The 15,079-nt window shown below is 36.1% G+C and overlaps 5 gene segments (V, D, J or C); all 5 read right to left on the bottom strand.

Moving 5' to 3' along the window:
• Positions 1–670: 670 nt before the first annotated feature.
• Positions 671–1,200, bottom strand: LOC122966499. The segment is given in 2 exon segments: positions 671–999; positions 1,089–1,200. Coding segments are annotated over 2 exon segments (363 nt in total).
• A 5,443-nt stretch (positions 1,201–6,643) lies between these two features.
• On the bottom strand, positions 6,644–7,098 carry LOC122966550. The segment is given in 2 exon segments: positions 6,644–6,954; positions 7,050–7,098. Coding segments are annotated over 2 exon segments (360 nt in total).
• Positions 7,099–8,069: 971 nt separating this feature from the next.
• Positions 8,070–8,543, bottom strand: LOC122966500. The segment is given in 2 exon segments: positions 8,070–8,383; positions 8,473–8,543. Coding segments are annotated over 2 exon segments (363 nt in total).
• A 2,176-nt stretch (positions 8,544–10,719) lies between these two features.
• LOC122966918 lies at positions 10,720–13,008 on the bottom strand. The segment is given in 3 exon segments: positions 10,720–11,046; positions 12,377–12,666; positions 12,757–13,008. Coding segments are annotated over 3 exon segments (645 nt in total).
• Positions 12,856–14,626, bottom strand: LOC122966917. The segment is given in 3 exon segments: positions 12,856–12,861; positions 14,166–14,476; positions 14,571–14,626. Coding segments are annotated over 3 exon segments (366 nt in total).
• Positions 14,627–15,079: the final 453 nt, after the last annotated feature.

Below are 15,079 nucleotides of genomic sequence, written 5' to 3'. Positions count from 1 at the left end.
GGCCATCTTCCCTGCAGGTCACGTGACTTTCACGTGTTTTGTTGCACAACTGTCGTGATGGGAATTCAGCTGAGACATCAAGAGTAAAGTTCAGTGAGGAGGAGAGTAGTGTTGGACTGAGAGAGATAAAGTGAGTTAAGAACAGACTAAGACACCAACAATACAGATGTTGTTCAATGTTTCTTTTTCCTTTTCTTAGTCATTTTTTTCATCTTTGTTCATTTGTGATGAAGAGGGAGTAAAAATGTGTGATGTCTTTTTTAGTGTAAATGGTTTATGTGTGATGTATTGAAGCAAGCTCACGAATGTGACCTTTAATTCAGTTCATCATTCAGTTTAGATCAGCAAGAAAAGTGGACCTGAGTGTCTCAGTTTACTGACAGAGATAGTTGATAGTGACTGCCCTCTAGTGTTTGTTTGTTTTTTTTTTTTTTACAAGAACTGCAACATTATTTTTCACTCTTATATTGTAACCTACATTAGATTTCAAATATGATACAGATATTAATGTTCCTGAACAATGATTTTACCAACATAATTGTTCTGTCCTTGGCTGTTTCGTGTAATGAGTTCATTAAAAATCAACAATAAAAGATTAAATATATAATATAGTTCTTTCTCAGAGTCTATCAGCCCAGAGATGATGAGTATTGTAGGATTTTGTACAGCTGCTCAACCAACTCAGTCACTGTGAGTCTCGAGCACAATAATAAACAGCAGAATCTTCAGTCTTCAGACTGTTCATCTGCAGATACAGCTGCTCTCTGCTGTTGTCTCTGGAGATGGTGAACCGGCCACGAACTGACTGAGAGTAGTATTTGCTGCTACCACTATAGCTGATAGTTGCAATCCACTCCAGTCCTTTTCCAGGAGCCTGTCTGATCCAGGCCATACCATAGCTGCTGAATGACAATCCAGATGTTGTGCAGGTCAGTTTGTGGGATTCTCCAGGTTTTTTAACTGCTGGTTCAGATTCTGTCAGAGTCTGACCATCAACACCTGTCAAGACGAAAAAGGAAACAGTTATTTGCTGTAAGTTTTAAACTTTCTTATGATGTCTTCAACTCAAAATCAGTGAAAATCTTCACCTGCCCAACAGATAGTTAAAAGCAGTAGTCCTGTCCTGTAGTCCATCATGTTAAACTGTGTGTCCACTGTTCTCTGTCATCCTCTCTGCAGTCAGATAAGTAGAGGTAAAAGACATCAAGGTTTTGCATTGACTCCTCCTCACAGGGAGGAAACAACTAGACTGGACTTGGCCAGCATTTTGGTTGGCTGTTAAAATTACAGTATAAACTGTATTTGTGCTTCCAGCCAAATGTGTTATGATTCATGCATGATGTCTTTTGAAATCAGACTTTTGATCTGAAAATAAAAGTAATAATAATTAGAAGCACAAACACAACAGAAAAATCAACCAGGCACATACATAACAGAAAAAATGTTGATTTTGTTGCCAACTCTGAATTAACAGATGCAGGGTTTTCTAAAACACACAGCAAACTGCTCACAACTGTATTATCATCCAAACAAAAATTATTTTCATACTGTACCTACACAAGCAGATAATTTAATTAATGAAATACTAGGCACTAATGTTAAGTATATGCAGGGGTAAAAACAGCAATATGGGCCTTTAAATATTCTGATATTCATCCGTCTGTCTGGCAAGGAGCAAAAGGCCAAACATACTGAGAGCATTATATGGTCATTAGTATCACCATATAAATGGTTAATTCACTGAAAGGGTGTTACAGTAATGCTGCTGTGATTAGATTTTAAACTCTTGATTAAAACTCTTGAGGTTACTGTAGAGAAACTAACTTTTTGTCAGATGCAGGCCTTTTGAAAGACCACATTTTACTGTAGTTGAATTTGTTTTATGGTTCATTTTGCATTTTTGAAAATGCAGAATCTACTGTGAGCCAGATAGATTAAAGTACTGAGTAACTAATTACTGAACTTCTAAATGTATTTTTTATTTCATAATCTCACAGTCCTAAATATGATGTTTACATTTAGCAGGTGATTTTTGTACTGTACATGTGTTGCTTGTTTGTGTCTCCAGAAGACAGAAACACAGCTGCATCTGTCCTCTACTGTAAGTAGAATATAATTTTATACAATTTAGTTTTACTATAATTTTTAAGGAGGATTATGTTGCTATTTATGTCCTTAAAATGTATATTTAATGTCATATTTAGTGTAATTGAAAATAAAACCAAATTCACTGAAGTCAGCATTGTAAGAAATGGTGGTGGTAAATTTAGGAGGTGATATTTATATGACTCTCTTATTACTGTCGGTAATACAGTAATAAACTGCTGTGTCTTCAGTCTTCAGACTGTTCATCTGCAGATAGAGCTTACTGCTGGAGTCATCTCTGGAGATGGTGATCTACCCTGGACTGACTGGGAGTAATAGATAGAGGAACTAGCTGTGTGTATAAAAGTGATCATCTCCAGTCCTTTACCAGGAGCCTGTCTGACCCACACTGAGTTTCCAAAGTCAAACCCAGATGTTGTGCAGGTGAGTCTGTGGGATTCTTCAGATTGTTTAACTGCTGGTTCAGACTCTGTTATGGTCTGACCTTCAACAGCAGTTAAAACAAACAGAACAACTACCAAGAGTGCCTGCTTTCTGTAAGCCATGTTAACAGTGGGCTTAGTATTTCAAATCCCTTCATGTATAATGTTAACTGGACCCCTGAGAATTTGTTTACAGGAGCTCCTCCTACATCACTGCTTTGAAAGTCAAGTTTAAAGTTGAGAACACAACACAAAATAAAACAGCATTTATATAGTTTGACAACTATGAAATACTCATTTAAAACATTTAAGAAAGATTGGTTTTGCTAGAGTTACATATATTTATGAAGATATTTATTTAATTTTATTTTGTTACTGCACACACCAGAGATGTGAAAGCAAAATAATCTAAATAGTATCGATGCTTGAGTTTGCTGCAGCTGATTTATACAAACTTTTTATGGGTTTTAGTGTTTGCATATTGGAGATGTTTGAATCTACAGACATACAGAGAAACCTGGGGCCTCTAAAGGAAATTAAATACTAAGGAACTGAAACCTTGTATGACCACATGCAAAAAGAAGTATATATATATATATTTGCTGTAGTTAGGTAGAAAATGTCTGCTGGCTTATCGGTCAAATAATTTACATGAATGTGATCTTTGCTATCACATTGAAGACAAATAAACAAAACAGTGGAAAATGTAGACAGTTAAGTGTGTTTACAACTGAAAAACACTTTTGACATCCATTTATCCTCTTAGTTCACAGCCTTTGCTGTTCTCTGTGTATATTGTACTGTAGTTTTAATCCCACTCCAAACTAAGAAATGTTCATCAACTGCCTTCAGACTCTGACATCTCAGTTTAGATAGTTAGAAAAGTAATTTAACTACACAAATGCTGTTTACTGTTTAGCAGTGGTCTTCTCTGAGAAATAGTTTTACTGAGGCTCTTATGGAATAAGCAATAAATGCTTATTTAGTATTATTATTTGTACATTCATATCACTGTTAGGAAATACACGTTTAATCCCCATACAAAACCCCATTAATGGTTCTCAAAATGTGTTTGGTTAGTTGACATGCTTTAGTTTAATGTGTGTAAAATGTGTCCATAAGTATTACTATTAAATTCATGTTCAGACATGAGACACATTAACATGCATGGTTTAATCAAATCAATTTAAACATGATTTATTTTGTTATGAAGTTTCTCATTACTCCTTGTGAGCGTAATTGGCAGCAGATAAGAAGATAATATAAATATTCTATTGTTTTAGTCACCAATATACTGCTACTTGAAAACTGCTTCATCTCTGGTCAAATGTTGTGTCTGTGGAGGTTTTTGTGCAGCTGCTTCACTGTCTTCAGTCACTGTAACTCTTCGAGCACAGAAGTAAACATCAGAATCTTCTGCTGTCAGACTCTTCACCTCCAGGTACTGAAACGGCTTTGAAAGGAGCTGACATAGATAGCAGAGTTTGAACCTGTGTCCATCCTCCCAATCCACTCCAGAGTTTTACCTGGTGTATTTCTTATCTAGTTAATATTGTAGCTTGTCAGGCTATAACCAGATATGATACATGACATCTTCACTGTCTCTGCAGGTCTTTTCACCTCAGAGGGAGACTGGTCCAGTTTGATCTCACTCTGAACTCATGTAAGCAAAGAAATGAAGATAATCATCCATCAAACTTGAAAATCACACGTTGAACATTTAAAAAAGAAGTAAAACAATTAGTTTTCTTACCATGAATAGTAACTACAAACAATAAACTCCAGGCAAGTGTAATTTTTCATTCTGTAATAAACACTGTGGTTCAGTGCTTTCTGATCAGAGTGTTTTAACAATGTATAAAACTCTTCCAGTTGTTCTGCTCCAAATTATATGACAGTTGCTATTACTGTATTTTTATAAGGAAGAGTTTGCATAGACTTCCCTCTACAGGTTTAAAAAGGAAATATTCAACACAGATACATTTTCATAAGTAGAGTATCTACAACAACAGAGGAAAATGTAAAATATCAAATCCCTGCTAGCTAATATCTGACCTGGTGGAGAAGGTGAACAAAACTTTTATGTTCAACATTGACAATCTTTTATTCATAATGTAGCAAATTACTATATTTCAGTTTAGCCAAATAAAAAAGGAAATCTGCACCCTATTTGTTTCTGCCTTCATAGATATAGAGGTTCTGTGAATTCCATAAATACAAATTGTTATCAACTAAGCAGAGAGCACTATCTTTATTAATGTTCATATTTAAAACATATTTGTGTGTGTTTCAGTCACATGAATCTCTGGGTATTTGTGCAGGTCTGTTGGTGATTTGTATCACTGTGGGGCTGCGGACAGAGTAATACACAGCTGTGTCCTCAGACTGCAGATTCAGTCCCTTTAATGTCACTGAACTATTAGAGGTGTGTGTGTGATAGAGGAACTTGTTCTTCAGAGCATTATTTTGCCAAAGGTCGTCTCCTCCACTCCGATGTATAATCCAATCCATTGGTTTTCCTTCACGCTGTCTGAGCCAACCTGGTGCATAGTTGCTATCAGTAAGAGAATAACCAGAGACCTGACAGGTGATGGTCAAAGACTGTCCAGGCTGCACAACCATTGAGTCTGGCTGGATGAGATCAATACTGTACACACCTGTGGAAAGAGAAATCAACATTATCTCCATCATTCATCTGACTATTCAATGTTTCGTATGTGTTTATTAGTGTGAATCCACTGAAAGCTCCTCACAGGATCCAGCTGCCAGCAGCAGCATCAGAGCTGCAGAGAACAAGGTTGATGTTGAAGCTGAAGTGATGTGAGCTCTTCTGTCCTCTCACTGACACACACACACTTCACTTCACTTCCTTATGAATCACATGTATTTGCATATTGTTGAATAGTTGATTACATTTTATTTAAATAGGTTGTATTAAAGGTGAAAAGATCAGCATTTCTTCTAAAATTGAGACTGAAGTAGAAAATAAATGATTGAATTAAAAAACTGAATTGTTTAATTGCATTGTCATAAAGAATATTAATATTGACTCTGATATGTCCATTCATGATTTAATTTTAAAAACTCAACAAAAGCTTATGAGGATACTTCATGTTAATGTAGTGGATATTTTTAAAGCTACTAACGATGATTATTTTTTGTTGTAATTTATTCATTTTTATATTTAATCACTGTGAGACAGGAAGGAGAAAAATATTCTGTAATAATGATTAATTTTATACCAGTTTTTGAGGAATATTCTACAGTATCTTTTTATATCTATTTAATTATTGCAGTGAAGTTACAGTGGAAATAATCAAATTGTTTGTTTTAGTTGGTGATTTGAAGTTTTAAATGTTTTCAGGTTCAGATGTTTGAGGCCACAGACATGTAGCCCAGAGAAACTTGGAGCCTCTAAACAGATGCTCAGGAATTTAAATCTGTGTGACGATATGCATATAAGTATTTGGTTTTCTTAAAAATAAAATGTAAAACTGTTGGGTGGGGTGCGGGGTGTTTGCAAAGTAAGTTGACAATTTTGACAGTTTAACGTTGTTGCTGAAGTAGTTTGAAACTTCAAAAGAAGTTGAAGTTTGTTGAAGCTCCACAACCTTTGTTGTACTCAGTGAGTATTATATAGATTTCACCTTAAAACCTGAGAAAACATGAGATGATCAAACTATTAACAAGTCAGTCTCAGGTTAAACATTTAGACATTATTGTTTGTAGTTCAGTGATCATCTTATCTTTAGAATGGTTTTCATTAAGGGTGTAAAACACATCAAATCTTTTTGCATGGATCGTAAACTTTGGTTGGCAGAAATCTTCATTTAAGCTATTTCATAATAATGAAGACAGTTCTGTTTATTAATATGATTTATACATCATAGTGATATACTCCTCTTTTTAGAAATATTTTCTATCTTAGAAAATGGATCATTGAGGCCAAACAAAATATCACGTGATTCTCAAAAAGATGAGCGAGAGAAGAGGATTTATATAATTTTCTTGAACTACTTCAACTAAGGACATTAATCACATTAAATAGTTCAGGTTTTTCAACCCAGTGAAGATGAGTACTGCAGGATTTTGACCAGCTGCTTAACCAGCTTCACTCACTGTGGCTCTCGAGCACAATAATAAACAGCAGAATCGTCAGTCTTCAGACTGTTCATCTGCAGATACAGCTGCTGTCTGCTGTTGTCTCTGGAGATGGTGAACCGGCCTTGAACTGACTGAGAGTAGTATGTGTCACTACCACTACCGATAAGTGCAACCCACTCCAGTCCTTTTCCAGGAGCCTGTCTGATCCAGTGCATGCTGTAGTCACTAAATGTGAATCCAGATGTTGTACAGGTCAGTTTGTGGGATTCTCCAGGCTTTTTAACTGCTGGTTCAGATTCTGTCAGAGTCTGACCATCAACACCTGTCAAGACAAAAAAGGAAACAGTTATTTGTTGTAACTTTTTTGTGTTACTTTTTGTGTTAAATCTTCAACTCAAGATCAGTGAAGTTCTTCACCTGCCCAGCAGAGAGTTAAAAGCAGCATTCCTGTCCTATAGTCCATCATGTTAAACTGTGTGTCCACTGTTCTCTGTCATCCTCTCTGCAGTCAGATAAGTAGAGGTGGAAGACAACAAGGTTTTGCATTGACTCCTCCTCACAGGGAGGAAACAACTGGATCTCACTTATTGAAACTAGAATAAGTTGTTTACTGACCAGGAAGCAAGACCCATCCATGTTTGTATAGGTTTAACATTCTGTCATGTTTCAAGTTGATTAACTTGTTTACCAACATTAACAAAACAATTATCAATGTACAATTAACATAATTTGATCATATTTGCATTATAAACAACCAACAGTGTGTAGCAGTGGTACACAACATAACTGGATACGATATTGTAATAGATTTTGGCTATTTCATGGCAGAAAGTGGGTAACTCCTTTCCTTCTCTACCATTGCTTTCTATGGACCTTACTGATGTTAAACCAAATCAGTACTTGGCTGCCCCCTAGAGTTTTAAAACAGGGATAGTAACTATCACTCTTATATGACACCCAAGAGAAGTTACTCACTTGTGAGAAGGGAGATGTTAGTGATTAAAGCTCTGTGCAAGTCACCTGTTTCCCTGCAGCTTCCATCCAATGTACTGAAGCACCAACATAACAGTGAACACAAAAGCAGCAGGAGGATCCTTGTTGTCATTGTTTAAGGGACTAGTATTTCCTTTCTATGTGTGGGTCATTATAGCTCTGAACTTGCTTTATTAACTTTGAATATTTTGAGGAAAAAAAACTAAACATCATGCACTTTATCTTTGTTTATGTTCTTGTCTTAATTACACCTCTGCTATAGATTTCAGTATTCCACACAAATATCTTCATCATTCGTTTCTATGGTCTTCTTTTCATGAATCTGCATCTAATTAAGGTGTGAACTCTGAAACACATTCTGCACATGAATCATGTGACATAGTTGTGGTCTATTAATACAGATGAGTATTGTATGATTTTGTACAGCTGCTCAACCAACTCCAGTCACTGTGGCTCTCGAGCACAATAATAAACAGCAGAATCTTCAGTCTTCAGACTGTTCATCTGCAGATACAGCTGCTGTCTGCTGTTGTCTCTGGAGATGGTGAACCGGCCTTGAACTGACTGAGAGTAGTATTTGCTACCACCACCACTGTTGATATAAGCAATCCACTCCAGTCCTTTTCCAGGAGCCTGTCTGACCCAGTTCATCTCATAGCTACTGAATGTGAATCCAGATGTTGTACAGGTCAATCTGTGGGATTCTCCAGGCTTTTTAACTGCTGGTTCAGATTCTGTCAGAGTCTGACCATCAACACCTGCCAAGACAAAAAAGGAAACAGTTATTTGCTGTAAGTTTTAAACTTTCTTATGATGTCTTCAACTCAAGATCAGTGAAGATCTTCACCTGCCCAGCAGATAGTTAAAAGCAGCAGTCCTGTCCTATAATCCATCATGTTAAACTGTGTGTCCACTGTTCTCTGTCATCCTCTCTGCAGTCAGATAAGTAGAGGTGGAAGACATCAAGGTTTTGCATTGACTCCTCCTCACAGGGAGGAAACAACTAGACTGGACTTGGCCAGCATTTTGGTTGGCTGTTAAAATTACAATATAAACTGTATTTGTGCTTCCAGCCAAATGCGTTATGATTCATGCATGATGTCCTTTGAAATCAGACTTTTGATCTGAAAATAAAAGTAATAATAATGATTAGAAGCACATAGATAACAGAAAAAATGTTGCAAGATTTTGTTGCCAACTCTGAATTATCAGATGCAGGGTTTCCTAAAACACACAGCAAACTGTTCACAACTGTATTATCATCCAAACAAAAATTATTTTCATACTGGTTTTACTGAGGCTCTTATAAATAATCAATATTACAAAAAAATATTCTGTAATATTGATTATTTTTATATCAGTTTTTAAGAAATATTCTACAGTATCTCTGTATATCTATTTAATTATTGCAGTGAAGTTACAGTGGAAATAATCAAATTGTTTGTTCTGGTTGGTGGTTTGAAGTTTTAAATGTTTTCAGTTTTTGCAGATGTTTGAAGCCACAGACATGTAGCCCAGAGAAACTTGGAGCCTCTAAACAGATGCTCAGGAATTTAAACCTGTGTGACGATATGCATAAAAGTATTTGGTTTTCTTAAAAATAAAATGTAAAACTGTCGGGTGGGGTGCGGAGTGTTTGCAAAGTAAGTTGACAATTTTGACAGTTTAACGTTGTTGCTGAAGTAGTTTGAAACTTCAAAAGAAGTTGAAGTTTGTTGAAGCTCCACAACCTTTGTTGTACTCAGTGAGTATTGTATAGATTTCATCTTAAAACCTGAGAAAACATGAGATGATCAAACTATTAACAAGTCAGTCTCAGGTTAAACATTTAGACATTATTGTTTGTAGTTCAGTGATCATCTTATCTTTAGAATGGTTTTCATTAAGGGTGTAAAACACATCAAATGAATGAATCCAGTGCAGCCATGCTAGAGGAAGTCCTTCCACTTTACAGGACAGAGTGATTGACTCTGCAGGTCTGTTGACCACTGGCTCTGAGGAGGTGAGGGACTGACCCTGAGCAGCTGAAATGACACAGAGTTTAATTGACAGGAAGCCAGCAGTCATCCAAAGCTCCCTTTCTCTTCTTCTGCTGGATACTGACTTCATTCACCTGAAATAAGGGAGAAGCTTTGTACAACTGTCATGATGAGAACTCAGCTGAGTCTGCAACTGCAAAGGCTGATGTGAAGGATATATTGTGCAGGCATGATTTTGGAGACACAGTGTTAAAAGGTAAGAGACATCAAGAGTAAAGTTCAGTGAGGAGAAGAGTATTGTTGTACTGAGAGAGAGAAAGTGCGTTAAAAACAGACTAAGACACCAACAATATAGATGTTGTTCAATCGTTCTTTTTCCTTTTCTTAGTCATTTTTTCATAATTGTTAATTTGTGAGAAAGTGGGAGTAAAAATGTGTGATGTGTTTATTAGTATAACATGAATTTGGATGTTTAGATGACACACATACAGTACAAACTGTACTGTCAGACCAAACATATAAAAATGATCAGTCACCTTAGTGAGGTGGATTATTGCTGAGAGAGAAATGATGCTTGAGAAGAAGATTAGTTTTTCCTCCAAGAGCCAAGAAATTTTCTTTTCTTTATTGCAGTATGACAAGTTCATCCAGCTTTCATCACTATGTCTCACAAGCACAAAGTTAAACAGATGAAGCTGCAGTCACTACTGACACAACAGTTAAAATGTTTTATTTGTGATGTGTTGAAGCAAGCTCACGAATGTGAAAACCTTTAACTCAGTTCATCATTTAGTTTAGATCAGCAAGAAAAGTGGACCTGAGTGTCTCAGTTTACTGACAGAGAAAGTTGATAGTGACTGCCCCATACTGTTTTACAAGAACTGCAGCATTATTTTTCACTCTCATATTGTGACCTACATTAGATTTCAACTATGATACAGATATTAATGTACCTGAACAATGATTTTACCAACATAATTGTTCTGTCCTCTGCTGTTTTGTGTTATGAGTTCATTAAAAAACAAAAACAACAACAAAAGATTAAATAAAAATATAGTTCTTTCTCAGAGTCTATCAGCCCAAAGATGATGAGTATTGTAGGATTTTGTACAGCTGCTCAACCAACTCAGTCACTGTGAGTGTCGAGCACAATAATAAACAGCAGAATCTTCAGTCTTCAGACTGTTCATCTGCAGATACAGCTGCTCTCTGCTGTTGTCTCTGGAGATGGTGAACCGGCCTTGAACTGACTGAGAGTAGGATTTGGTACTACCATCACTGTTGATATAAGCAACCCACTCCAGTCCTTTTCCAGGAGCCTGTCTGATCCAGTGCATCCAGTAGCTGCTGAATGTGAATCCAGATGTTGTACAGGTCAGTTTGTGGGATTCTCCAGGCTTTTTAACTGCTGGTTCAGATTCTGTCAGAGTCTGACCATCAACACCTGTCAAGACAGAAAAAGGAAAATAATCAGTTCTTTAAGCTGGTAACTTTTTAACAACAACTTCAACTCAAGATCAGTGAAGATCTTCACCTGCCCAGCAGACAGTTAAAAGCAGCAGTCCTGTCCTATAGTCCATCATGTTAAAGTGTGTGTCCACTGTTCTCTGTCATCCTCTCTGCAGTCAGATAAGTAGAGGTGGAAGACATCAAGGTTTTGCATTGACTCCTCCTCACAACAAGCAGAGAACTGAATTGATCTTTTGAAATTTTGCAATACTGTTACATTTTAACAGAAACAAAAGTATCAAAGTAACTCTTGAATACATGTTCATGTTATTCTTTGTTTTGTTTTTTCTCTCAAAATGTCATATATTCAGGATGTCAGGGGAAAAGAAAACCCCAATAAGAAAAAAGTGAAGAAAACTGACAAGAATACATGAAAAATATGTAACTCCTCAGTACATGGATGTTATTAATACCCATCTTCTTTAGTCAATAAAAATAAAATGTCCAACGTGAAACATAAACTCTGTTTCTTGTGTCAAACAAATATCAGTGAAAACTACAGTAACCAGTTTGTCTCTCTCTCTGCAGTCGGATCAGTAAAGGTGGAAGACAACCAAGTTTTGAACTGACTCGTCCTCACAGACAAAACAATGATGGAAGAATTGCAACACCAGTTAAATGAATTTTGATTTAGTTAATCTAAATTTGAAAATTGTACTTAATCAGAATTCTCTTGTGTTGAATTTTGTGTTGCAAGTCTGAGTTACAACCAACTTGTGTTGTTGGATATCAGAGTTTCCCCCAACAAACACATATTTTTAACACACTGACAACTGAATTATCATGACACAAAATAACTTCACTAAAGCATGAGATGACACTATGTTTTGTATTTATTAATCTTAATCTCACCCACCGGGAGATAATTTGGGGAAATGCATGTGTTAATGTTACCTCTTGCATGTCTTTTTCATAACAATAAAAGTTGAGACAAAAATAACATATTATAATTGATGTTTTTGTCATAGGAATGCACACTGTGATATAATACTAATTAAAACATCAAAGTATCTACAGCACCATGAAATCAATTCTTGTTAAAAATAAATGAACAACATATCTTATACTTTCATACTATAGGTTTTTACATTACATACATTATGGTTTCTTTCTGTTTATTCTTTCCTTTTCATGACAGTGAACTGGTGTTGAAATCATTAGTGGTCTGAGGGCTCCTCCTCTGGTGGCTTCATGTTACAAGTGTTCAGGCACTGAGGGGTTTTTGTTCAGGTCTGCTGATGGTTTGTGTTATTGTGGGTGTCTGGCACAGTAATACACAGCAGTGTCTTCAGGCTGCACAGTCTGTCCGTTTAGAGGCACTGTTTTGCTGGAAGAGTCTGAGATGATACTGAACTTGTTCTTTAGTGAATCTTTGTAGTCAGAGCCTCCAGTATATCTACTTCCAATCCACTCCAGTTCTTTCCCTGCAGGCTGTCTGATCCAATGTGTGTAATAGCCACTAACAGAATAAGAGACCTGACAGGTGATGGTCAGACGTTGACCTGGCTGCACAGTCACTGAGGCTGGCTGTGTCAACTGTTCACACTTCACACCTGTTGAAAGAAGAAAATTTTGTGTGACAAATTATCAAGTTTCACTGCAAAAGAAGAACTGCTGACTATGACAAATCCAGAGAGACTCACAGGATCCAGCTGCCAACAGCAGCAGCAGAGCTACAGAGAACATGGTTTATGGTTAAACTGATGTGCTGTGATCTCCACTGACAGTCTGATGTGAAGTTTTTATAGCTGAGAAACAAGGAGGATCACTGAGTTTGCATAGAATCAAACACATGAAGCATTAATGTTGGTCTAACTGGAGACTAATAGAAGAGTCTGATGACTGTTATTACTGTATATCTGCAAACTGAAAACACACCTGGAAATCACATCTGCTTTACATATAATATTTTTATTTCATTTCTCACTTACATGTAACACTTTGAAAATGCCACTAACTTCGATGAAACGGTTAACTATTTAAAATAATGCATCTCTGCTTTTACTGTAATTTTTTATGTATTGTTGTGACCACATAATATGAATTATTATATATCTGCAAAGTGACCTCTGCTTTACATATGATATTCTAATTTCATTACATATATTTAATTATTTAATTATTTGTTGACTTTACTTACTTATTTCATTCAAACAGAAATACAGCAACAGCAGCAGGATCATGTAAATATCATGAAAAGTTGAGTTTGCATAAAAGACGTTGAATGGTTTCAGTGTTTTCAAATGTTTGAAGAAACAGACACACAGAGAAACTTAGACATCATAGATTACTGCTGTCTTCTCTCAGCAATGGTTTCAATGAAGCTACAGTATGTGATGGAAGAGTCAGATTTTTAAATTATATATATATTATATTTTTCCATCCATCATGTTAAACTGTGTGTTCACCGTTCTCTGTCATCCTCTCTGCAGTCAGATAAGTAGAGGTGGAAGACATCAAGGTTTTGCATTGACTCCTCCTCACAGGGAGAAGTAAACTGGAGTGGATTTGGCTCTCAGTTATTATTTGGTGAAACTGGAGAATGAATGCTCACTGAACAGGAGTCACTCCTCTACAGAGCTCCTTGCTACTTGTTTTTGACTCTCTATCAGTGTGTTGTTGTATTATTTGTCAGAAGACTGCCACAGGAACACAATGATTTTCCAAAATGCCAATAACCTAACTAACCCTATTTGTAATTTAAATAAATAAATAAATAGCACAGGAAGTGATCATATGCTTCAAACACCAAAGCCAAAGAACCAAGAGTGACTGATCACCTTAGATATACTTGATTCAATTTAAACTCAAAGTTCAAATGGTCTAGTTTCTACTTTAAATTATTCAATTTAAATTAATACAATAATATTTCAAAAGAAACAAACAGGTAAATGTTCATTGTGGGATGTTTACTATTATCCTGCTTTAAATAGTTTTAACACATCTCTTATCAATGAGAGTGAAAAAATTCAGAGATGATAATAATAATGTTATCAGTGGTGGTAAATAGAGGAAGTAGTTTTTGTATGACTCTCCTATTACTGTCTCTCACTGTGTAATGCCGGGCGCAGTAATACACTGCTGTGTCCTCAGTCTTCAGACTGTTCATCTGTAGATAGAGCTTACTGCTGGAGTCATCTCTGGAGATGATGAATCTACCCTGGACTGACTGGGAGTAATAGATAGAGGAACTGCCCGTGTGTATAAAAGCAATCCACTCCAGTCCTTTTCCAGGAGCCTGTCTGATCCAGTTCATAGGGTAGCTGCTGAATGTGAATCCCGATGTTGTACAGGTCAATCTGTGAGATTCTCCAGGTTTTTGAACCACTGGTTCAGATTCTGTCAGAGTCTGACCATCAACACCTGTTAAACCAAAACAAAAAGAAAATGGTAACTTGCTGTATGTTGGCAAGTTTTTAAAGACAGTTTAAACACAAGATTTGTGATTTTTCATCACCTGCCCTGAAGATCATTAAAAGCAGAAGTCCTGTCATACACCCCATCATGTTAAACTGTGTGTCCACTGTTCTCTGTCATCCTCTAAGCAGTCAGATAAGTAGAGGTGGAAGACATCAAGGTTTTGCATTGACTCCTCCTCACAGGAAGAAGTGGATTGAATTTGGCCATCATAGACCTGATGTTTGTTGAACTGAGACAATTATAATGTATAATTGGAGTTGTGACTTGAGCCAAATGAATTTGAATTTAAATAAGTTTGTGGTCTGAATTTTTTTTTGCTTGAAATTGAATTTTGTTCTTTTAATCATAAAAATATCATGCATAAGAATCAATCACAAGAAAATCCCAAAACAAAAACTGAAAAATCAACCATATGCAGAACATTAAAACACACCAAACTCTGAATTGTTGGATCTCAAAAATCAACCATCTGAAATAGTTTCTGCTCATATAATCATAACGCAAAGTCTCAACTTTAACAAAAAATAACTTTAAGGAGATATGATA

Source organism: Thunnus albacares, chromosome 17 (assembly GCF_914725855.1).
Source record: "Thunnus albacares chromosome 17, fThuAlb1.1, whole genome shotgun sequence".
Lineage (NCBI taxonomy): Eukaryota > Metazoa > Chordata > Actinopteri > Scombriformes > Scombridae > Thunnus > Thunnus albacares.
Note: the sequence above shows the minus strand (reverse complement) of the source record. Positions and strands in the feature narration are given on the sequence as shown.